The sequence below is a fragment of the Meleagris gallopavo genome, chromosome Z, assembly GCF_905368555.1.
Source record: "Meleagris gallopavo chromosome Z, MGAL_WU_HG_1.1, whole genome shotgun sequence".
In the NCBI taxonomy this organism is placed as follows: Eukaryota; Metazoa; Chordata; class Aves; order Galliformes; family Phasianidae; genus Meleagris; species Meleagris gallopavo.
Window position 1 is genome coordinate 28,023,433 of NC_139435.1, and position 25,649 is coordinate 28,049,081.

The 25,649-nt window shown below is 38.5% G+C and overlaps 1 protein-coding gene across 3 annotated transcripts in view; it reads right to left on the bottom strand.

Moving 5' to 3' along the window:
• Positions 1-88: 88 nt before the first annotated feature.
• The window catches only part of BRD10 (bromodomain containing 10), a 60,724-nt gene continuing 35,163 nt past the window's right edge, over positions 89-25,649 (bottom strand). For all 3 annotated transcript variants that reach the window (XM_085214436.1, XM_085214435.1, XM_085214437.1), the window contains exons 7-9: positions 12,025-12,140; positions 8,443-8,630; positions 89-4,298 (exon numbers count right to left, since the gene is read on the bottom strand). In XM_085214436.1, the coding sequence (XP_085070562.1) occupies positions 661-4,298; positions 8,443-8,630; positions 12,025-12,140 (3,942 nt within the window). In that variant the 3' untranslated portion in view covers positions 89-660. The remainder of the gene's footprint in view (positions 4,299-8,442; positions 8,631-12,024; positions 12,141-25,649) is intronic.

Genomic DNA, 25,649 nt, shown 5'->3' on the forward strand with positions numbered 1-25,649 from the left:
AAAAAAAACCTGCATTCTGATGTATATATATGTATTCTGCCATCATAACAGATTTATGCATTTTTAAACTATACCCAACACAACAGACTACAGCAACTTGATTTATTATATGCAGATTCTTTTGCATTGTTGATAAACAGTACACTGGTCCAAAGTTACTAAAATACTTAAAAAACTATACATTATGTAAACAAAACATAAATAAGACAGCATAGTTCTTTGTACATATAGTTTAGTACAGACTGTTAGGAATTCATGAATATTTACAGTTCTATACGGTAGACTGCATTTTTACAATGCATAAATATTTTTTTACAGAAACAAATCAAAAATAAATTTGACAAATAAAAAGGAGACACACACTGTCATAGACACACTGCCAAACAGTCCATATTGTAAGATGGAATATGTGCAAAAAGCTAGATTTTTCAAAACTGTTTAATGAACTCATTGGTCATTTCTGACCTTTTTACTAAACAACTCTCTGACAAACTAAATATATTTTTATTTCTTATCCCCATAGGTAAACTGGAAAGTGTAATCTTAAGTATTTTTGAGAAAATGAACTGTTTCAAACAATGTAAGAAATCATTCAACACTTGTAACTTCCAGAGTCAAAAGAATGCACCACAATTTCAAAGTGGCTCATTTGCTCTAAATTCAGGATGCAGCGTTATCAGGTTTATCAAGGCAAGATGACTGAGATATAGGGAAGGCAGCGGTAGAAATTCTGCTTGTGGACACAATAACAGGAGGCAGTGATGAAGACAGCGAAGAAACTTTTGATGCTGGAGTATTTATAGCATTCAGAATGGCTCCTTCTGGACTGACCAACAGTTTTTTGATAGAAGTGTCCAACTGAAACACTGAAGTGTTGCTGGGTAAATGAGAGTTTGAAGGATGAACAGCAGAAACCACAGAGGATGTAGTTGGAACATTAGCAGGAGATTTTATCACTGAAGACATAGACAGTGTTGCTGCAGGTAGTGGAGTAGATGAGCTAGATGGAGTGCTAAGTATCTGTGGTGTTGCATGTACAATGGGTAATGCATCTGCAGACCCAAAAGAGTTCACAATTTTTGTAGAGTTTTTCAAAAGTCGTTGTGACGTTTGCCAACTTAGTGAGTTACTTGGTGCTAGAATGATTTTTGAGGTTATTGGATTAACCATTGGTATACCTTGAGCCTCTGGGCCATGGTTAATATTTAGAGGAGTCTGTTTTGTGTTATAAGAGAGAAGAAGGACATGGCTGCCAGCTCCAAGGCCTTGTGGCGGAACAACAAAACAAGTACCATTAATCATTATCTGAGTTCCAGGTGCCAAAGGCATACAAGTGTTAATGACTATCTTCTGCTGAATGCAAGGTTCGTTCAGTTGACCTCCTGTCTTGCTTGTTATAGCTGGTGAAGCCGCACACATCTGAACGGTAGAAGCAACAGTGTGGGCAGGATTTTGTTTCTCTAGACTGGGAGGCACCTGCTGGCATTGCAGTGATGAAAAGCTTGGAAAACTTACAACTTTGCCAGTGTTTGGTGAGGCAGGGGTCAACAAACTTTGAGGTTTCTGAGTACTTGCATTACTTGGCCCAGCAACTGTAACTCCGGATGACTGAAACTGCAGCAGTGTGGGCAGCTGGCTTTTTGGTACTGGGGGAGCTGAAACTGCTGTCAACTGAGGAACTGTATGTAAAACTTTGCGTGGGGTGGCTACAGATCCAGACAAGGTAATGACTGGAAACGGCAAGGCAGATGTTAAGTTCTGAGAAGATACCACTGGCTGAGTTGTTGAAATTAGCACAGATGAAGCAAGATGTCCTGATTTCACAGTTGATATACCCACAGTATTTCCAATATTTGCTGTACACAGTCTATTACCCAGAACTGGCCTTACTCTTGAAGGATCATTTCTACCACTCAAGACAGTAGGTCGCGTCCCAGAAGTCCCACTTGGTGCTACTGAAACAGACTCTGGACATGCTTTTGTTGTTGGAACTGAAAAGGAATTTGTAGCTTTTGCTGCAACACACAGAGATTCATTAATTGACACAGCACTTTGACTCATAAAACTTGAACACACGGGAACAAAACTACTAGTACTTGCCAACGATAAAGCTGAGCCTATGTTTTTTTTGTCTTCTCCTTTAGAAATTGCAGAGTGCAATATATTAACTGGTGGAATTTGCTGTGCATTACCTTTAGTATTTACAATGGTTTGACCGATATTTAGTCCAATTTTCACATCTTTTACCTGAGCAATGGTTGGTGATGAATTTATTCTTATTGGTGCTCCCATTGTAGATGGGATCAAAACCAACTGTGGTTGCTCTGTGCTGCTAACAAAGGTTTTGCTTATAGAAGAAGGAAGGTTATGTTTCAGAGACTCTGCTACAAGGCTAGTGGCTGAAGGTCCATTGGGAATTGGCGTATTAATGAAAACTAACTTCTGAGCACTAACACCAGTAGATGCTAGAGATGGTATAACATTGATTCCTGATGCACCACAGGGGGATAAAATAGGTGGATTTGTGACTAAAGTCAGTTTATGTACTGGAGTACCACTGATAAAATCTCCATTTATTACTGAACTAGACTCCGATTGAATAACAGAATTTGTTTTAGTTTTAGTATCACACTGCTGCACCACAGAAGAATTTGGAGTTACGACTGTATTATTTTGTCCAGTGCTAGTCACTCTAATGGGACTGTTTGGAGTTGCTGATATTGAGCTGCTAGCTGACGAAATGCAGGATGTAGAAGGACAGGACACCTGGCAGGTGTTCTCTACTACTTGACCCAAACTGCTTCCAATAGCAGGCTGCTGTAATGTGAATTTGATACTTTTATCAATTGCCTTGTTAAAATCAGCTGGGAAAGATGGAGTGTTAAATGATGAACCTGTTGAGGAGGCAAATGCAGAAATACATGATTGTCCAAAATGTGGGAGACTAGATGTGGCTGCTGCTACAGATGGAAGCATAGAAGTTGATAATGCTGTGGTTTTTGGCACCAAAAAAGCCTTAAATTGAGATGCATATGTCAAAACTGAACCAGAAGATATACTAGTAGGTGAAATTTGGTCTGAGTTTGTCTGTACTTTAACAATTCCTGTGTTTCCACCTCGTGTTGTGACAAGAATAGACTGTGACTCTCTTACACACACGGTTTTCAACTCTTGCCTAGTTTCAAAGGATTCTGTTGCTTGCTTTGAGGCAAGAGAATGAAAGGCAGTAGCAGTGTTTGTAGATGCACTTAATGCTGTTGCTGATATCAGAGACTGACCAGCTGTGGAAATACTAGGTGAAGACAAAAACACAGGGAATGTGGTAGTTGAAACTTCAGTCCCAAGCCGGACATTTTCAGTTTGGCACCCCTTCACTGTTGATACCAAGTTACTTGTAGCAGGCAACGTTTGTGTACTGCTGGTGGAACCAGTCCCTTGTGACACGTTGCTAATACTCTTGCTAAAAATTGTACTTGTTGAGTGAGAGGTAACATTTGCAGGTGTTGTTACCAGGACAGATGTTAAAGATACATTGACATTTGTTATTTCTGGCAAAGTTGCACAGTGCAGCTCAGAAGAGTTCTGCTGGAGTAAATTACTATCCTTGGACATGACTTTTCCTTCTTTCTGCTGCAGAAGAAAATTCTTAGGTAAGATAAGAATTTGTTGCATGACTTTTTCTCCAGTTTTAGGGTCAATCACAGACTGCATTTGAATTTTCACAGAGCTGTTGTGAAGGTCTACTGGTACACAGTGTCCATTTGGCATTTTGTATACCATCTGTAAAGGAGTCTTTGAACTTGTCTGACATGGCAATGCTGATTTTATCAGTGATGATTCAACGGGTGATAAAACTGGCTTTTCAGAAGTAGATACACTTATGCCTGCTGGAGGTGACAATTGATTTGTTAAGGTCACTTTGTTCCCAATATTCTTGGCAAGCAAGGCCTGAATGGGTTTGGTCCCTTTCAGAAAGCTTGATACTGATGTTGCAGGATCTGCCAAAGAAAATGATTCTGGAGATGATCCTTCAAGTTGCTTCAGATCAGTCAAACAACTGTTTGTACAGTCTGTCTGTAGGCTACTTTCTGAACTTTGTACTGCATCCTCACTAGTGCTCAGCTTAGCTTTCTTTCTTGGTGAAAGCTCATTAGTGTTTTGATCCAGACAACTGTTCTGCTTGGATTGCCGTTTAACAGATTTGAGCAGTGTCCTGTGTATTTCTTTAGAAGTTGATTCTTTTTTCAGAAGTTTACTTTTCCCAGCAGGTAAATTCATCTCTAATAGCTTCATTTCACCTGCAAGGATATTAAATCAGAAATCACATTTTACAAGTTTGCAATTGTTATCTCTATACAACAAATTAATAGTGTTTAGCTAAAGCCAAGATGCTAGTTTAAGTGTAGGTATAGGGACAGAATAACTGTCTGCTCCTTTAAAGGCATTTGGTCAAGGAATGTGCACTGGAAAGTGTACTGGAAAGTGCAAAATGAGGATAACAAGAAAAGGAGGAAGCTGTAAGGAATAACATACAGAGACACAACCTGACCAACACAGGAGAAACTGAGGAAAATCAAACTTCGTATTAATTGGTAAAGGCCTGTGAAAATTTGAGAATGTTTCTTCCAGCAAGGTTATCTGACTGGGGACCTGGTCATTGGGACAAGTAGGGAAAACTGGAAAACCAGAAATAAAATATACACAGACCAAACAAAACAAAGGGGACTAGAAAAAACCTCACTGATCCCTTGGGCTCTCAAGAAAATACAAGTGTCACTTTGAGAGAGACCAGTCTGGACTCTGCAACTGGTAAAATCAAGGACATGATGCTGGAGTGAGGAAATTGAGCTGGACAAGTCCATGAAAGAAGCATGCTGGAGATGGGGCTGATGGGAATAATAGACAAGGTAGGGGATGTGAGGGTGGGCAGGAAAGTGAATAGAAGAAGTCAGCATGTCTAAAATGTGGCCTGTACTCTTATTTGATTGAGTGCTGTGTCTGATCACCACAGACAGTCCTACCTTCTTAGATCTTTTTTTAAAATCCTTTCATAACTATCTCTTTGTGTAATCTCACTCCCATCCATGTGTGTCTGTGCTGCAAGGACCAACTGACACCTAGCAGTGAGACGTATTTGTGAATGAGATCTTAGACCATGGCATTAGGCACCCCTGACTGGGGGAGTGGGGCTCCTAGCATAAGTAGCTGGAAGGGCCACAGACGCACGGATCGAGAGAGGATCCTGCAGAATTTGTGTCCCAGAGCGCCAGCTACTGGGAATACCAGTGTGAGTGGATTTGAGGCTAACTACTGGAATCAGACCGTTGGTGTACATATCTTAAGCCTGCAGTGTCAGATACTGGAGCAAGTGTGGCCAGTGGGCTGGGAATAGTGTGCATGTCCTGAAAATCAATGACCGAGGAGACTGGTGTGAGTTAGGGATCCACACTGCTCCACACATCACAGTGCATGTGTCTGCTAACAGCCACTGTGAAAGAAGGTCCAAGCATCTTCATCTTCCCCAAACATGATGTGCATGGGGATATACACAGCTAATTCACACCAAACTTCAGGCTGGATCTGGAGGAGGTTGAGGTCCAGCCTATGGATCAGGTGTGTGAAGGGTTTGTGCTGTATATCCAGGGAAACTAACAAGTGTAGAGTATCTGTAAAACAAGTGTATATGAGTGCTAAGTGTTTGCAGCAAGTATCACGCTGGACCAGCCAGTGAGCAGGGGGAAACTGTGAGGTGACTAAAGGAACCCAAGATTCATGCAGGTGGACAGAGGGAGCTATGCCAGCACTGAGGGAATAGCAAACATGTATTTGTTAACATAGAGCATATCATGTATGTGTCTTCATCAGTATGCATCTACTCTACCAACTAAAAAGGATAGTTTGCAGATGTGTGCATATGTTTTATCTGAATCCCTAACAAAGTTGCATCTTGCCTGTGGCAGTCTGCACAACCAGCTGTGTCACTGTTGTGCGTATATGCATCTCTCTCTCTGGAATGCATGCTCAACTTTGCCACTGGTTCAACTTGCAAACAGGACTACAGTAGTTGCATCTCTCAGCCTGATCAGAGACCAGGAGTCCCTGGATAAACTGGACTGGGCTTCAGTGGCCCAACAAAAGTGACTCCTGGGTTGGGTTGCTGGAGGAGGCAGATGTGCTCCTAACAACCCAATAAGCATTTATCACGACAACTATGAAGAGCAGTCTCTGAGGTGATGACTGTTATTTCCAATTCAGTGATGTACTAGTTTCACATAGTAAGGTTTTGGTAGTGGGGGAGCTGCAGGACTGGCCTCATAGAGAAAAGAGCTGCCCCTGTGCCAAATACAGCTGGGACCAGCTGGCTTCAAAATGGACCATAAGTAGGCACATCAGCAGAGCTCTGGGAAAACAAATTTCAGTTGAGTGGGGGAAAAAAGGAGTGAGAAGAATAAGTATGAAAAAACAACTGATCCTGCAGAAACTTAGGTTGGAGAAGAAGAAGGGGAAGAAGATGCTCCAGGTATGGGGGAGATATTTTCCTGAAATCTATGGACAGAACCATTCTGGATCAGATCTTCACATGCAGTCCACGGAAGATCCCACACTGCAGGTTCAGGAAGTAGCAGTCCATGGGGTGCTTACACTGGATTAGGCTCCTCACACATTTTGGGATCCATGGAGAATAAGACTGATTTTGGAGCATTCTTATACTGAAAGACAGTAACCTGTGGACTCATACTGTAACAGCTACTGAAGAACTTCTCATCTCTAAATTGGAAAGATATGGATTTGGAAGATGGAGTTTCAGTGGATAAGAAATTGGATGGTCACAGCCAGAGGACTGTGGTCAACAGTTCTATGTCCAGGCTGGTGACAAGGGGTGTATCCAAAAGGTCTGTCTTGAGACAAATGCTCTTCTGTATTAATGATCTTGACAGTGGAATTGCGTGCCCCCTCAATTACGTTTGCTGATGAGACTAAGCTGAGTGGAGCAATTGATACAACAGAAGAAGGGATGCTATCTAGAGGGACCTGGACAAATTTGAAAACTGAACCTAATGAGGTTCAACAAGGCCAAATGCAAGGTGTTATGGACTTCAGGTTGGGGCAATCCAAGACATGACTGAAGACTGGGAAAAAAACTCCTTGACGACAGCCCTGCAGAGAAGAACTTGGAAGTTCTCGTGGATGAAAAGCTTGACATGAGCCAGTGGTGTTCACTTGTAGTCTAGAAGGCCAACTGTATTCTAGGCTGCATTAAAAGAGGAGTAATCAGCAGGATTAAAGAGGTGATTGTTCCATTCTGTTCTGCTCTGGTGAGGTCCCACTTGGAGTACCACAGCCACGCCTGGGCCCACAGCTCTTAGAATAGGTCCAGAGGAGAGCCATGAAGGTGATCTAAAGGTTGGAGCACCTCTCTTATGAAGAAAGGTTGAGGGAGTTGGGCTGGAGAAGACTTGGGGAGACTTCACTGCAGCCTTCCAGTACTTAAGGGTGCTTATAAAATAGGAGGGTGACCAACTTTTTACACAGTTTGATATTGACAGGACAAGGTGGAATGGTTTTAAATTGTAAGAGGAAAGATTTAGATTAGATGTTAGGAAGAAATTTTTTACTGAGAGGGGGGTGAAGCACCAGGACCAGGTTAATCAGAGAAGTTGTGGGTGTCCATCTCTGGAGGTTTTCAAGGACAGTTTGGATGAGACTTAAAGCAACTTGATCTAGTGGATGGCAATCCTGGCCAAGGCATTGGGGTTGGAATTGGATGGGCTTGTAAGTCCCTTCAATCCCAGACCATCCTGCAATTCAATGAACTGCAGCCCATGAGAACAATCTGTACTGGAGCTGAATGAAGGTGGAGTAAGGAGAAAGAAAGACCAACTACTATGAACTGACTGTAACCGCCATTCTCCATCACCATTGTGCCACTCAGTGCAGGGAAGAAGAGGAGTATTTGGGAATTAAATAAAGTTCAATTAGGGACAGGCATGGCCAAGGTTTTATCTTTGTTTCTGACCATCCTACTCCCACTAGAAATCAGTTGGTCTTCTACATGTTTGGTCTATTCTTCTCTTTATTTTGATCCATAAGATCTCCCATCTTATCTTTTACCCTGAACAGGGAGTGAGAGGGTGCCTAGGTGGGTTGCTGGGGTCATCCCACCATAAAGGTAAATTCTGAACAGATACATTACATGATCACATAAATAGTTAACAATAAAATAGTAGAAGTTTCCATGAATTAAAATTTTCATCTCGGTCATGTCTATACCCTTCTATTTCACACCTGTCAAACATAAATCAAAATATATTTCAATATTATCACAATGGTAGCTAAGGAAAAGAATATAATGTAAGGCCAGATGGAAAAATTCAGCTCCTTAGTCAATTTCATTCAGCTCCTGGATCAAGTTCAGGCTATCAAATTCCAGTAAATGCTTACCATTGTCTGGGTGATCTTTTCTGGGAATTTCCACATATTCTGCAGACTCTGAAGATTTACTGCTTACTACTGCAAAACAATCTTTGCCAGCATCAACCTCACTTTCATCATTACTCCACAATTCTCTGGTAAATTTATCATGGTCTGGATGTCTTTTAAATTCATCGTAGTCCTTCTTCAATCTAGACCTTGAAAGTAACAAAACTAACTTTACAAAAAAATATTACTCTTTTGAAATTCTCTTAATTGCATTTGCTGCCATAGAAGAAGAAATTTTCAGGGTAGCTCTGCAAGTCTCTAAAACCCAGAAAATGTGAAGTGACTTTCCTTGCCAAAATTGAATTGTATGCCATTAAATCCTTAAACAATAAGCAAAAAAGATTGAGTCAAATATGACCATCGCTGTTAAACTTCATTTATTTTCTGTTTCTTAATTCATCTTGCACTGTGACAAGAATATTGAGTATTAAATGTAACAAGACTAATCTTGCCTCTGAAAACAGCTTCAACTAAACAAATTAGGTAAATCTTGTTTTCTTGAATGCATCATGCTTTTGGCTCAGCTATGGGACCATAATGTAACTTGCTCCTTTAAGACAACCTTTTATTTTCTGGGTCAACTGAACAGCTGCCACTGTCATTTTCACAGGCTCACACTTCACTAAGAATGTACATATGATGGAATTACATAGCTGCTTTACTCACTTGAACACTCTTCAGAAACACATCCACTTTATAGCACACTTATCTTGATACTCCTAAACTGCTGCGTATTTCCATTGTCCCTTCTTCTACGCCATTGTTTAGATGAGATCTAGGGATATTTTAGCGTACAAATACAGTGAACTGCATGATTCAGCTGGTGGTAACCAACACAATATCCAGGAGGATTAATCAGCAAAAGAATAAAGAGATGATAGCAATTAGTATTCCGTGTGGAAGAGAACCTAGACTCCTGTTTGCACCTAAAGTCAGTCTCTGTGATATTAAGATCTTAATTTTACCCATTCTTAAGGGTTAAAATTGCAATTCTTTGCATTGAGTGCAGCAATGTCTAGCTGCTCCCTAAGAGGTGGGGGTTGGGAGGAAGAGCTAAACAGAGTATTACAACTGATAGAGCAGAAAATTCACCAGTCAAAACACCACCCCCCTGTGTCTAAGTGAGAGTACAGGGCAGTCCTGGAGATGGTAGTTGGCTTCAATCAAGAACTCAAATCGACAGATAAGTTCCTGGTGATGAGGCAGGTCTGAGGTTAAGCTAGGAATTCAATTCACTATTTTTGGTAAGGACTGGACCCAGTGATGGCTGCTCAGTCTTGTGATTGTTGAGCAGGCCCACATTGATGATGCAGGTCTGAGGTCAGGCTGAAGTCAGGCCAGATCAGCAAGACCCATGGCCAAGCAGTGGCACTGCTGTAGTTGAGCAGGAAACTAGCATTCCTATGGTAGAAGTTAAACGCTGCAGAATGGCTTGAAATTGGGATTCTGGGCCGATGGTTATGTAATATGGCTGGAGACTAAAGTGAGTTTGGTCAAGGCCAAAAAGACCTATTAGTATATGGTAGCTTTCACACTCTCACTAGTAAGACAACTTTGAAGATTATGTAAGAAGTAGTGAGGGTGAGATACTTCATCAGCTCTGTCATTAGGACTTCAAACTTTAAGTCTAGATGCAGAAGAACACTAGGGAACTACAGAATGATCCAAGTTAACAACTACCGTATTAAAATTTAAAAATGGATTTCAGTCATAAAGAGTACTTCTACTATGTCAAGACTACAAAGAGGAAGAGGTACAACTCCAAACTTTTAATCCATGTAGAGGTATTGCAGTGATCGAAGGAGCTCTGCACAGCCCTCAGCAACCAAGAAGGCTGTCATGTAATTAGCAGATGTTAACTGGATGACACACTGCAACTGCAGCTAGAGTTGTAATGGTGCTGCTGCTTATACTAGCATAAGCAACCTTTATTCAGTTGAGTTCTCTCTTTCAGGATACTTTTTTTCAGCACTTGTCATTTGTACTACACTGCTGCCTAGCAGCTGCATAATGAAACAGAACACTGAATTAGCTTTCCCCTATCCATCTCTCCTCCTCTCAATTCATAAAGGTTGTTTTCCAAGCTTTTCAAAAGTACGCTATGTCTCTGTCCAAATAGTTCTGTCTCAGAAATGACTAGGCTAGATGAAGAAATTTGGTTTTCAGCCTAAAGCACATCTGAGGAAGATAAGTTAAGATCATTTCAGAAACAATTCTCTACATAAAATGCATGTTTCCTTAGCTACCAGTACATACATATGCTAGACTTCAGCCATCCAGATCACTTATAAAAACAGCTCAGACCTACTCATATACAGTACTTCTATGAATATACCTTACAAATGATACTTCTGCTTCCACATTATGTGGCCACTCACCTGAGCACCACAGTTGATAAAAGTTGACAAAACCTATTCCACAATAGAATTTATATGAAGGATAATTTACACAAAGGAGTGACTAGAGAGCTTGTACTCTGGAAAATGGAATTCTTTTAATAATACATCTGACACATTTCCGAAGGAGTCTGAATTGTTACACACAAGCAGAAAAGAACAGTTAAAAAAATGAACAGAAACTCAAAAAGAATAGAAAAGAGCAAAACTTGCACTTTGGGCTATTATATAAAGTAAAATGTTTAACAACATTCTAGATTTCAAATAAGGGTCTTCATTCATGTATGATGCCCATGAACTAAGGAACCAACTCTTACTGTTTTGCTTTGTTTTTTTTCTAATGTAATACCTATTACATTTTCAGAATTAGTTCTGCACCATATAACTATTTAAGTTGCTTCCTTCATATTTAACATATTAGCAGCAGCCCAACTTTCCCTAGCATTTGACACATGCTTCTAAATCATTATCTACTCTTTCAGTGTCTATGTGACAAAACAGTTATGTGATTATAGCAACAACTCTACAGCTAACAGACAACAGTGGCATCACAATTCAAGACAAAATGACCATATAAAAGCACTATCAAGACTCCCCAGGGCTTAGAATTTAGATGCTACACATCTATCTTAACTGCTGCTAACACTTTTCCTTACTTGTCTGATATTTCTCAGTTAGATCTCATTCTAGATGAATTCTAAACTTGCAGCTCTATGGAGACATTTTAATAATTGCTTTGAATTGCTTTGCAGAGAATTCATCAGTAACTCATTTAGATAGGTTAAGACAGTATGTAGTCAGACACAAAGTGCCATAGTAAGCCCTCATCCATTTATGAATCAAATAAACAGCAATTCAAGTCATGTTTTATAGTGTTATAACTATCAAGTTAGGCATGATTAAAGATTTTAGATCATTTTAGAGAAAAAAATATTTGGGGTTAACCTTAACTTTACTTAAGAGACACTAGGTCTGGAATACAAAAAAACCTATGAACTAAAGCACTGCCTATGCCTCCCCCTATTTTCTCTTTACTTAGTTTCTTTGAGAGATCAACTATATTTATTATTTTACGAAAGGTGAATTTTGTCCTGTTTTTGTTTTATTACATGCACCATTGTTAACAAAAAAAAGAGTAGCTAATTACCTGTTCCTCTGAAATGCTTTCATTAGCTTTGGTTCCCATGGTAACAGTTCATTAAGCAGTCGTATCAACGTACCATGCAATTCCTTTACCGCTTGTTTTCGGTGGTACCATCTTCCCTGCAAACATAAATATAATCTATTTATCATTGCATTAAATCTGAATCTTGTTATTGTGCATCAGTCCTACAATAATCCTGGTACATGTTAATACAGTACTGAAAGAAAATAATCTGAAGAAAACATTAATAAGTTCCACAGCCTTTTCTACTCTTATGAATGTAAGACAAAGGAGTATTTCTATATTTTCTTTATCACAGAGAGATAATGTCCTACTTAAAAAAGTAATATAGTAAAGATGTTCGTTTTTTTACAGCTAAAATTAAAATTGAAACAGAACCCTACAAACACACTATGCATTTAAAATTACTTTTGTTGGTAACTAACATGTATAGTTGCCCACTCCAGTTAGGGAAGCCAACCATATAATTACATTTTCAATGATTAAATTTATACAGTAAAGCTTACAATAATTTCATTTAATGTAAATGATATCGTTTATATTTTTACTTGCAAAGATAATTTACTATAGTTCTTAGGAAGAAAACAGTTTTTGCATTATATTTTTGTATTTTGTATTTCATTCAGTACTCTTATGATCTTCCATGAAAACTTCATGTTTGATCAGTCTGGAAAGGCTGAATGAGGATAAAACATATTCAGAGAAAAATATATTTTGCAAGATGCAGGGGGAGCAGCTGAGGCTCCTGGGTCTGTCCAGCCCAGAGTAGAGGAGGCTGACAGGAGGCCTCATGACAGCTACAGCTCCTCATGAGGGGAGCAGAGGGGCAGCACTGAGCTCTGCTCTCTGGTGACAACAACTGGACCCCAGCGAATGGCACAGAGATGAGAGGGATGAGGTGGGGGTTAGAAAAGGTTGTCCACTAGAGAATGGTGGGCATGGATCAAGCTGCCCAGGGCAGTGGTCACAGCCTCATGCTGCTGGAGTTCAAGAAATATTTGGAAAGCAAGAAATACAGTCTCATTTCAGGTAGTCCCGTGTGAAGCCAGGAGTTGATGATTCCCGTGGGATCCTTCCAACCCAAGCCATCCTATGAGAGCTGTTCCAAAAGAAATGTCTCCTGTTTGGCTTTGTTGGCCCACCACATCAGAGGCAGATGGTGATATGGCAGTAGAGGTTGCATGATCCCACCAATATTCCATTACATTTTGTTGCTGTGCGACTGATGGCAGCAGAGGGACTGTCTGACAAAATGGCGTCTGACATGGAAGTGCGTATGAAGCTGAAGTGTGGAATCCAGTGTCTCCACGCAGAAAAAATTCCACCCACTGACATTCATTAACATTTGCTGAGAATGTTTGTGGAGATTGAACAGCAGATGTGAGCACATGAGGTGGTGGATGGTCCATTTCAGCAGTAGTGACAGTGAGGTTAAAGACAAGCCATGTTCCAGACGGCCATGCAGATTTTTACAAGTGTGGCATGAAGGCTCTTATTTATCACTGGTAAAAATGCTTTGCTTATGGTGGTGACCCTGTTCTGACTGTTTCGTAGCTGAAAGTTTTCTCTTTCACACAGTGTTACAGTGCTCTTTGTATCTGTTGTGGTTTCCATGGAAATAAACAGGAGGCATGACTTTCAGAGTGACCGACATGATTCTATCATCCACAAGGTCCCTTCCATCTCGGGACTTTTTGTATTTTATGATTCTGTAACATTTTATGATTCTATTTTCTGCTGTAATTCACTTAAATAAGGAAAGTGCAATACTGAGAAGAAATCACAGTATTTGTAATAGTGCCAAACACCCTTCTAAAGAGTATTAAATCTACACTCCTTCCTAAGAATTTTTCCCAATAATTCTCTAACTTAATTACACAAAGGACTGAATTTTTCTAGCAAGATTTCAGTGCTGGATATGGAGAGAGTAGGCTACTGGTTGCTTAAAGAACTAGTTAACCAGGTCCTCTGGACGTATGCTTCTGAAGGTACAGGGATTTATCGGTGCTGATTGCTTTTTAACAGCTCTCTTCTAAGAGGGCAGGAGGTAATTCCAAAGCATCAGAAGTCATTTAAGTAGGATAAATGTCTGGCTTGTCTCAGCAGGGATTTTCTTCTCAAGCTCTGACAGAAAAGGAAAATGTACAGACACTGGAAGTAACATCAGGTGAAATGGGTGAGCTACAGAGCTGCTGTTTGCCACTGCATGGAAAAAATTAATGCAGCCAAACATCAATGAGAGCTGAAGTTGGCTGGTACTGTAAGACAAAACAAAAAGGGTATTTAAAGTATGTAAGTACAAAAAGGAGGACCAGACATAACATCAGTCTATTACACGATGAGGATGGTCATCTCACAAATAAGGACACAGACAAAGCAGGGACAATTAATGCATTTTTCACCTCTGCCTTCGGTGCTGATGATGGGCTCTGAGGTAGAGCATGATTACTGCAGTAATGATAAACTCCCAGTCAACCCTGCATTTGTTGGGAATTTCTGCTCTGACTGTATGTATACAAGTCTATGGGGCACAATGGAATACATCCCAGGGTCCTCAAATTGCTGGCTGACGTCACCACAAGATCTCAATCACTTGTCAATGGTCTTGGTAATCTGGAGAAGTCCCAGTAAACTAGAAGCTGGCAAATGTCACAGTTTTCAAGTAGAATTACAAAGACGACCCCAGTAACTGCAGGTTTGTCAGTCTCACTTCAGTGTCTGGTAAAATTATGGAGAAGATTATTCTGAGAGTTTCTGAAAAACACCTGAAAGACAACGCAGTTATTGGTCATAGCCAACACAGGCTCGTGGGGGGGGGAAGAGTTCTATTTAACCAACTTAATATCCTTTCATGACAAGCTTACCCACATAGCAGACTAAGGGATGACAGTTGATGTAATCTTTTTTGATTTAAGAAAAACTTTTGATACGTTTCTCCAATATCCTACTGGATAAAAGGTCCAGCATACAGTTACTGTAATGCAGTAGCTGGGCAATAGGCTGATGAGTCAGGCTCAAAGGGTTAAAGAGGACTTCATCATGCTGATAGCCAGTCACTAGCGGAGTTCCACAAGACTCCATTTTAGGGCTAGTTCTCCTGTGCATTTTTATAAACGACCTGGATGCAGGAGTTTAATGTATAGTAAGTCTACAGACAAAACTAAATAAGGAGCTGTTGAATCCCTTGACAATGCAGTTTAGAGAGACGGGCAATCACTCACTGTGTGAAACTTAACAGGAGCAAGTGGTAGATTCTGCATTTGAGATAGGACAATCCCCAGCAAATGCTGGGGTAAGAAAGGCTGGAAAGCGGCCCCACAGGAAGGGATCTGGGGATTTTAGCTGATGGCAAGATGAACATGACCTCGGTGTGCCCTGGAAGCCAAAAGGACCAACTATATCCTAGGATGCATTTGGCTCAGCACTGATAGCTGGTCAAAGCAAGTGAATTTAACACTCTACTCCGCACTGCTGCAGCCTCGAGAACTATATGCAGTTTTGGGTGCCACAATATGAGGTCGTAAAACTAGTGAAGGGCAACAAGGATAGTGGAATATCTAAAGGAGAAGACATTTAAGAACCAGCTGAGGTCCCTAGGTTAGTTCAGTCAATAAGAGACTGAGGGAGGCCTCGTGGCAGCCTATTCATAACAGGAGTGGAGGGGCAGCCATTGACCTCTGCTCTCTGGTAAGAGAGACAGGACCTGAGGGAATGGCACGGAGATGCAACAGGGAAGGGTCAGGTTAGGTATTAGAAAAGTTTTTTTACCGTGAGGGTGGTCAGGAATGGCCCAGTGCAGAGATCATGACACCAAGACTTCAGGAGTTCAGAAAGTGTCTGGACAGTGCTCTCAGAAATATGATTTGAATTTTGGATAATCCTGCCTAAATTGGGATATTCTATGATTCTGTGACATACAAGCAGCTATAAAAAGGGATGTGGTATTCTTCAGTTCTTCTGCCACTCTACAAATTTTGTGCATTTTACATAAATGAGAATTTTCTTTCTTGACTTGTCTGAGAAAATGTTAAGACAGTAAATAGATTATGGTTCAGCATGAAAAAGAAGTAACACTTGGGAAGTTATTTCTTTTATACATATATTTTCCTTCCAATAGAACTCTTATCTTTAATGGCTTCCTGCAGTCCAGCATACAAAGAAACCTATGGCAGGAAAGACAACATAAATGTCAACTTGGCTACTTTTCAGCAGTCTGCAATAATGGTATTTCTATGGATTATGGAGTAACTCCTTTCTGTGAATTTCAGCTGATCTCTCCAAAGTGCAGCAAGATCAATCAGGCTGAATGCTTATTTGGAGATCAGGTATCATAGTTATTTTTACAGGTAATAATTTATGTGTTATATTACAAAATGAACAGCTCTTCTTTCATTCTCATAAAATAAAAAAAAAATCAAAAGGTTTTAAGTAGGAAATTATGCCACATTACAATGTAACTCTTAGTGCTGAGCCCACAGACAAGCTAGGAAACTGCGTTCTACATTCTTCAATTTCTGGCCAGCCACATTTGCACACACAACACAATGCAGCATAAAACTTGCCACTGAGCACTGCAACAGAAAACTGTTCTTGTGCATACTGCAGCTTAAAAAAGGTATCAACTCTTAGTACCAGCAGTAAATAGAATTAATTCCTAATGTATGAAAGAATTATGCGCACAGATTTATTTTTCCTGTGATATATAAAAAACATTTTAGAGGAAGTTTTAAAACGGATTAATTTTATACTTTCTTGGTGGGTTTTGCTGAAGTAAAATATGAATTATGCCACTACTATCAGGGTACAGAAATGCTGTACCTACATCCAATAAAGTAAAAAATGGTATGTATTAAAACGCAGTATAAAATAAGAACAGTTATACTAAGAACAACTACAGAGTTCACAGGAAATATTCAATTTCTGCGAAACTAATTTATTTTTAAATAAGAGTGAGATCTTGGTTTAAGAAGAAAAAAGGGAGCATTTATGAGCCTGATAAATACTAGCTGAATCATTGAGTCAACTTTGAAATGATAACAGTATCATGCATCAAATAGCCTGACACAAGTATAGGGCTTAGTGAAGAACAAACCTCAGAATGTTACTGCCTTCATTATCACTTCAAAAAAGTCTTGTTACTACAGGCCACTTTTCTCCTTACTTCAAAAATAAAAAGACAGAAACACAATACTATGGATAGGTTTTTACTGAAAATTGTAGTGAATATTAAGTGTAATCTCTAGGAAACTCCACACGTGCTTCCAAATCTTTTTAATACAGTTGTGTACCAACACAATAATTTTTTTTTAAAGTTAATTATTTTCCTGTATCTTAACTACTTGCTTTTCTTACTGTGGTTTAGTAGTTTGTAATAAATCTCTGACATACACACAACACATACAAATTATAATATCCTTCCCTCAGAAGCAGTAAGGGCAGTGCTCAGAATGAAACTGTGGGGAGCTCCCTGAGGGCAGGGAGTACCATTACTCATGGACTGGCTGTGCCTTGGTCAGTTGGTGGTGAGCAGTCACACTGTGTATCACTTTTTTTGCATATCGTTTTATTTTTTGTTCTCTTTCTTTTTGGTAGAACTGTCCTTATTTCAACCCATACGTTTTACGTTCCCCTCTACCTCTATTCTCTCCCCTACTCCACTTGTGTGGAGGGAGGGAGCAAAGGGCTGTGTGGTGCTTCACTTCCTACTGGGTTAAACACAACACATAGCCCTATTCTTCTAGAAGAATAGTTCTTCTCCAGGTAAAAAGCTAATCAATGACTGATGAAGCTATAATTTAACTCTCACTTCAGCAATATGTATCAGCCTACTTTCTACAGAACATAAACGTTCCTTTACAAATAGGTATGTTGCAAACTCTTCTCAGTTACACTAAATGGTATAAGTGCAAGAAAACATCCACAAACTGAAACTTAGGAGGTTTAGGTTGGAATTTAGAAGATATACTTTCATCATAAACCTACAGCGTTAGAACATCTTGTCCCAGAAAAGCTGCTGAGTTTCCATTTCATTTTGCTTTCAGATTTCAGCTTATCAGGCGTTGGCTGATCTGCTGCATAAATAGTAATAGTGCTTTTTCAAGGTAGGGAGACCTTCAGAGGTCCCTGACTAGTGGACTCCTTAAAATGAAAGACAAAGTCTCTGAATATGACTTGATGTAGTAACGAGATTAACAAATAAATAGAATGCAACACCTCAGGGTACAAAAGGTGCTTACCAGCACAGAACAGCAAAGAACTTTATACTCAAAGATATAAAAATGTAGTTGCATATGAAATTCAACAACGAGTGAAGTAGTGGAGCAGAAGATTTTATACAATTAAATAGCTATTACAGCTTCACAGTTCAGTTCTCTCATAAATGGCTGGCATGTAGATATGCAGATCTTGATGCACCACCTTACTGTGTCTATGAAATCCAACTGGGCTTTATTAGTAGACATGAAATAAAAATACTCAATCACATCAACCCAAGATAGTCTTTGCCTGAAAAAGTTCTCAATGTCAATGAAGAAATTGCTTTTAATATATGTGAAGAAATTGTTCCCCTTCAGTCTACTGGAACTAATTTTAAGTTTCATTAAGCCTGTACAGTCTACATTCCAAGCCAAATATTTAGGCAGAAATATCCAGTAGCTAACTTGGATGTGTGCAGAATTATATTCTTGTATGGCTTGTAATTCACATTCCCCATAGCACTGCTTCTGTACATTAATCTGAACTGCTAATTACTATTTTCTTTCAAATTGTGATGAGCAAAACCCTGTATTTTCCTTCAGAAACACAACGGTATTGAGAACAATGGAGATTAAATGGCCTAGATAGAGGACAAGCACAAGATGTAACTCCTACCTGCGTTCTACAGCTAAAATTTTAAAATACAAATACAAAAAAAATTGAGGAAATGTGCTGAATGTTTCCATATGTGCACACAGAGACATTCAACACATTTTGAACTGAAAACTTACCTTTTAAAATTAGGTTTCTGACATCCAGAGCAGCCAGGGAATGCTGACTCCACTCTCCGTGATGTCCCAACATACACTATTCTGGCATACTCCATATCATGGAACCCCAAAGCAGACTGGAGCCAGGATACTGATATATGGGGTAAGGACTGAACTTTATAGGGGAGGTTTTTGTTTTGTTTTGTTTTGTTTTTGTTTTGTTGTTGTTGTTTTTTAAATAAACACACACACACACAACCACAATATTATGCAGTTTTATAAGATTTTCTTTAGTCTTTACTTTATATCCTGAGGATATAAAATTAAGAAAATTAGAAATCTTATAAAACCATGCAATATTGTTGAAAAGGGGTGGTGGTGGAGGGAGAAAACTTACCTTACCCTTAATAGGCCTGCTCCATTCTGCAGCGGGGTTCTGTGGTATATGTGACATCACCAGTCTAGCGTTTTCTAGTGATGTCACATGGAGAGGGAGTTGATCTGCAGCTGCTTTGGACATCAGATACCTAAAGAAAAGAGATTAATAACTTTCTTCAATTCAAAGATTGGTTAATACTGAATGCTCTTCTTAATCAATTTATGGGCCATATTGTAGTATTTCAGAACTTTAGTGGCAACTTTGATGAAAAAAAGGAATAAATGAGATCACTCACACTATGCAACCACATCTGTAATAGAATATGCTTTCATTTTGAAAAAGCTTAAGCGTTACTTTTTAAAGTCTAATGTCCTTCAAGCCAAACACTTGTATTTACCCTTGGCAAGTCCTTCTGAGCATTTTTATCCACCAACAGCTAGCCTTTGCATTATTAGAAGACTGGGATGGAACAGTCAGGAAGAATGGCTGGTAGTAAAGCATAAAACAAAATCATTCATGACACCTCTTTATCAATTATATCTTTGAGCATTTACCTATAACCAATGAAAAGACTGGTGAACATCTTATGTCAGCCCGCAAACTTTTTGTTGTTATTCTGTAAGACTTCAGCTTGAACTTCCATTACAAGAATCCAACCAAACTGAAGTATATCATGGAATGGTATCCCAGACTCTCTTGTCAAATATTGCAAATAAATGAGGTGAAAATAAACATACAATATCCTAAGAAAAAATAATAATTCTTACTAACTGGCATGTCCTCATCTCCATTATTTATTTCATTACTATGTCCCTGTTTATTTGGAGGGGAGTTGGAATAGATGATTTTTAAGGTTTTGCCTGATTTTTCAAAATACTCTGGTTGATCAAAATCCAAAGCACTACAAAATGTTCTGAATACACAGCAGTATCTCTAAGACGAAAATCTTCCACATTAAATGTATGACTACCTACTCATACGTTTGATGCAGAATTCATATCTACGCATCTAGAATTGTGAAATATATGTGATAGAAGTGGCATAGGTGAAGAATCTTAGCAAACATTTATTGGCAGACTAGTCTATATTCCAGGAAAGGCATAAAAAATTGCGCGAAGTTAAGAGAAAACAGTTGTGAAAAAGAATACACCTAGTACAGGTAGCACTGAAGAGATACTGAAGGAGCTAAGACAAACAGAAGTATAGGACAAAAATATGGAAATGATATGTAGAAAATAGAAATAGCAGGGAAGTAATTCTGTGGAAAGCTTTAAAAATCTGAAGCTTAAAATTTGTTATATTCCTTCAAAGTGTGCAACTAACTAGCCAACTGTTTTTTCAAAAACTGTACATCTCAATTTCTCCTCAGAAATATGCAAAACTGCGTGAATGTAAAAGTGAATTGAAAAACCTTATTTCAGACTCCAAATCCAACACTTTGGATTCCTATGAGTGCCTTTAAAGAGACAAGTAAACCAGAAAGAAGTAATAAGAAACTATTACGGAAGTGATTAAAATACAAATCAAGTTTTTAGGAGAAAGGATGGAAAATGAGAATTAGATCCATTATAATAGAAGCTGCATAGCAATACAGAACATAGGCTGAAATAAAAACAGGTGCAAGATTACAAGCAGGTCTATTAAAACTATGTCATTTCCATAAAGACTTACAACAAAGATCTCTTAATCTAAAGTTTAAATTAATAGCAAACATCGATTTCTCATATTATATTATTTGTTTGCATGTACATTAATATAAATACAGTAATATAATGCAAACAAGTATAACAGAAAGCTCCTTACATCCAAAGATATTCAAGTACAATATATGCATAGGTTGCTCCAAAAAATAATGCCTCCTGTTTATTTCCATGGAAACCACAACAGATTACAATAAAATTATTTGATAGAGCAAATTCTCAGCTACTAAATACTGGATTTCAACACAGTCAACACCAATAGGTATGCATCTTTGGCAGTGACAAAGAAGAGGCTGCATGTCATGCTCATAAAAATCTGCACCAATGGAAGTGACCTAGTTTTGCTGTCACCGTTGCTGAAATGTACCATACTCTACCTCACTGTGTTCACATCCACTGTATCTCCATAAGCATTCAGTAGGTGTCTATGAATAACAATGAATTCTGCATGGAGAAATTCAATTCCACAGCTTTGCTCCATAAGCGCATCCATGTCAGATGACATTTTGTCAGAGTGCCCCTCTGCTGTCATCTATCACACGGCAACAACATGCAACAGAATATTGGAGGAAAGATGCAAGTTCCACTGCCGTACCACCAACATCCGCCTCTAATATTGTTGGACAATATAATAAAATAGGAGTCATTACTTTTGGAGCAGCCCTCATATTTCACTGGGGAGTATAGGAAGGAATGAGAAGGGAGAAGAATACGGAAAAGGAAGCCTAACTCAAGCTAAAAAATGAAAATTTAACCCAGTAAAATCCTTGCACAATCTTGTAGTAACACAGTGCCCCTACCACCAACAGATGGTAATATTTCCAATTTCTTTACTATACACAGAGAGAACGTTTTAAAAACTCATTTAGTAAATTAGCCAATTTGCATTATTTTTGCCATATAGGAACATTGTATTTTTAAAGTAATATGATGCAAATCAGTGAAAAAAGAAAATACTCTTCCCTTACTTTGGATACTTGTGTTCCCTACAGCAAATTTAACAACAGCCCGTTCCAAATTTCAAAAAAAAAACAAACCAACAGCAGACACAGAAGATATTGTTCTACCCTAGCCCAACAGGAATCCTTTGGGATTCCTCTCTGATCCCACAAACTATTTCATGTCTGAAGTTCTAAAAACTTCTGATCTGAATGAGTGGGTTTTCAAGTCTTCAGGTGCACTCCCAAATACAGATTTCCATAGCTGATATGGATTTAAGGGCTGCACAGAGCCTCAGTGTGCATTCTGCACTTCCAAGACTTATCTGCTTAAAAGATATTCAGTGCTTGAAAATAGAGATAAAGATCTGTGACGGGAAGTACAGCTGCCTAATTGAAACCTTTATGAACAACATTAGAAAAAAGAAAAATCCAAAGCCTTTATAAAGGAGGTTTTTATCTTTTTTTACTATGAAGTCAAGAACACAAGCTTGTTACACATCTCTGTAAAACAATACAACTTTCAGTCTTTTTGCTACAAATCCTAGTTAATCGTGAACTTGACTATCCTTCCTCTCACCTTCATCTGATGTTTCCTGCAGGGACAGTCTGGTGCCTTCTACTCTGGAAAACCCTGCCTTTTATCATTTTAACTTTATGTACTTAACCATGGGAATCCTGGGCTCCAGCCTCTCTTCTCCCTCAAAAGACACTTACCATCAGGCCTGCAAGTAATGATTCAAATCCAATGGTGCTACTAAATACAGTTTTGCATTTCAGGAAACACAAAATCTGTAAGTGTTTATGCTTCCTCCAGGTGATCTGTGTTCTAACATAAACATAGAGCAGTGTCTAGAATTGACTAACATTGTCACAGCCCCATTCCTTTTACTACAAACATGTTAACCATAAAGTTAGATTCAAAATAACATCTGCAAAAACTACAAAAAAAAGTTCACTACTTGATACAAGTATCTGTAATCCTGTCACAGTTTCATATTAAACAATAGCAACAAATCATAAAGACTATTTAAATCGTGTGGTAATATAAAAGAGTCAAATACACAGAACTGATTTATTGAGCTCCTTAATTAGCATTTTCACACAAGAAAACTCCAGTGACTCCAGACGTCTAAATAAATTATTATCTGAATTATCTAAATGGCAGCAAAGAAATTTCCATTCCCACTGCAACTTCATCTGATCTTACCTGATAAATCAGAAAATATATCAAAAAAAAAAAAAAAAAAAGATTCAAAATGTAAAAAAATGATAGTTATTTTGTGTACTTATCATGACAGAAAGTGTTATTCTGCATTTCTTAATTCATTTGCTAGGTACAGCACATGTCTAAATGCCTAATTGTCTAAATGTCTAAATTCAAATGAACTGTTATGTTTATATGTACAGTCCAAATTTTCAGCAAACAGGAGGTAAAAACAGTGTACAATCACAAGGAAAATGTTTCTAGCCAGCACACCCTACTTCAGAGTTATAGCTGTCTACTGACTAGCGGTAACTTCTGCTGCATCTTAACCACCATAGTATTAGCAACGTAGCAGAAAGTCTTTATTTTAATCTGATTTTTTCTCCTGTAATTTATTTTCCTATCCATTCGATTTTTATGCTACTTTTTATTCACACTGCTTTAAAATGGAAGGATGTTAATTATCAAATGCAACACAGAGAAAGCACAGCAAGATGAATTTTTTAAAAATATGTGGCATGTACATCAGAATGCACACACACAAAACCCACAAAAATAAATAACACTTTCTAACTTTTTAAAAAATCTAAGTTCCTCATTTAAAACAGTTCCTTATTTCCTAACTTTTCAGATAAACTACAGAAAACAAACAAACAAAACCAAGTAAAAAAACACAGCAATTGACAAATGGCTTCTTAACAAATTAGCATACCTCAGGGGAAATAAAAAGCACTAGGGTAACATAGGGTACAATTTTAGATTTCCTTTAAACATATAACATTTTCACATATATAACACAGCAAAATTAAAACTACCAGAAATTTAGCTTACATCAACAGTTTTAAGGCAATTGACCAACGTCTGACTGACTGCAACTCCCTAATTAAAAAACATGTTGTGCTCCACCATACCGAGCAGTGAATGAGAGAACAGTTTTAGAAGCCATGATCTAAGATACTATCCCAACGAAACCTAGCACTTAATGATAATTGAGTGTAATAGATACACTATAGACCCAAAATACAATTGTATTTTAGCAGTAAGCAAGGCTACTAAATAGAGGCAGAGGCAAAAAGCTCTACTGTTTGAGTGCTGGCACTCATTTGTGGCACACCTCCACACTGCAAGCTACATTTGACCTGATGAAAACTTTAAGACATTCTAAGAGAATCATAAGAATAAGGAAATGAGAAAAGTGAGATTTAGTATTGTGTACTTTCCTGTAAAGGTAGACTAAAGACTTAGATCTTCACTACTTAAAACAAATTATTTACAACTCCAATGACATATCATTTCAGATTAAAGTGTGGGCAGATCCTTTGCCTAGATTTCAGGAGATGCCCTTGGAAAAGTTCTATCAATTCTGAAAGAGATGGAACCTTTCCCCAGGGCAACTCCTGAAGTATTCTCTCAAGTTCTAATATGCCATTTTCCCTTTGTTTTCCCTTATAGTGCTCCTCGCACAATGGATGTGACAGAACACATTACTTATGACAAGCAGCAAAGCACCAAAGCTGTAAGACACTGTATCTTACACACTCTTTATAAAGCAATCCTCCATCGTTTTACTAGATTATGCTCAGAACTTATACTTCTTCCATTTGATTCAAGTAAGTCCTTTTTCTGCATCTTAAGCTTACTTTTTTCCATCAAGGAAGTCAAATAAATAATAAATCAGCATAACTGAGTTTCTTCTCTCAGTCCCGAAATTTATTAGGTGGTAATGAGATGAACTGTTTAGTAGTTGAAGGGATTAAGAATTTTAGAACACCTCTGGCTCAGACTGTAGTATCAGTAACTACTACAAATACAGGAAAGCACTTCTGACAAAAGCAGTTTGACATCTTTTTGCCCGCAGATGCTCAATTCTGTCCTCAGAATGATCCTTTGAGCTGTGGCAGAACACAAGTGGTTATTTGTGCAATTCCAGGATAAATTGCTCTAGGATACTGATCTGCTTTAAATCTACCCCAGCAGCAGTCAAAAAGAAGTTAAGTTTATAACAGACTCTCATGCAGTTGAACAAAGAATTTTGCTACACTCCCTTACAGCGTGGTAGAGAAAACAGAAGCTGCCAGAGACATGGAGAATAAGAACTGTTTTTTGGCAGCATTTTTTGCTTATGTCAGTTGGAGGCATATGCAAAATTGCAACCTTGTGTCAGAGCTGTGGCTAGAGTTCAAGAGTGTACTAGTCTGGAAAGAGCTAAAACTAAGACTGAGCTTCAGCTTAATGTTGAAGAATTGAGGTCAAATTTCATTTTCTTCTCTAAACATTTACTTCAAGCTTGTAGTAATGCAAATCTCATAGTTCTTAGAATGAACTCATCAGTAATCAAACAGAAATGTAAATTTTTTAAAATGAATATGTTACACTACAGTTAATTCAAAAAGCATTGCAGATGTTCAAGTGAGTACA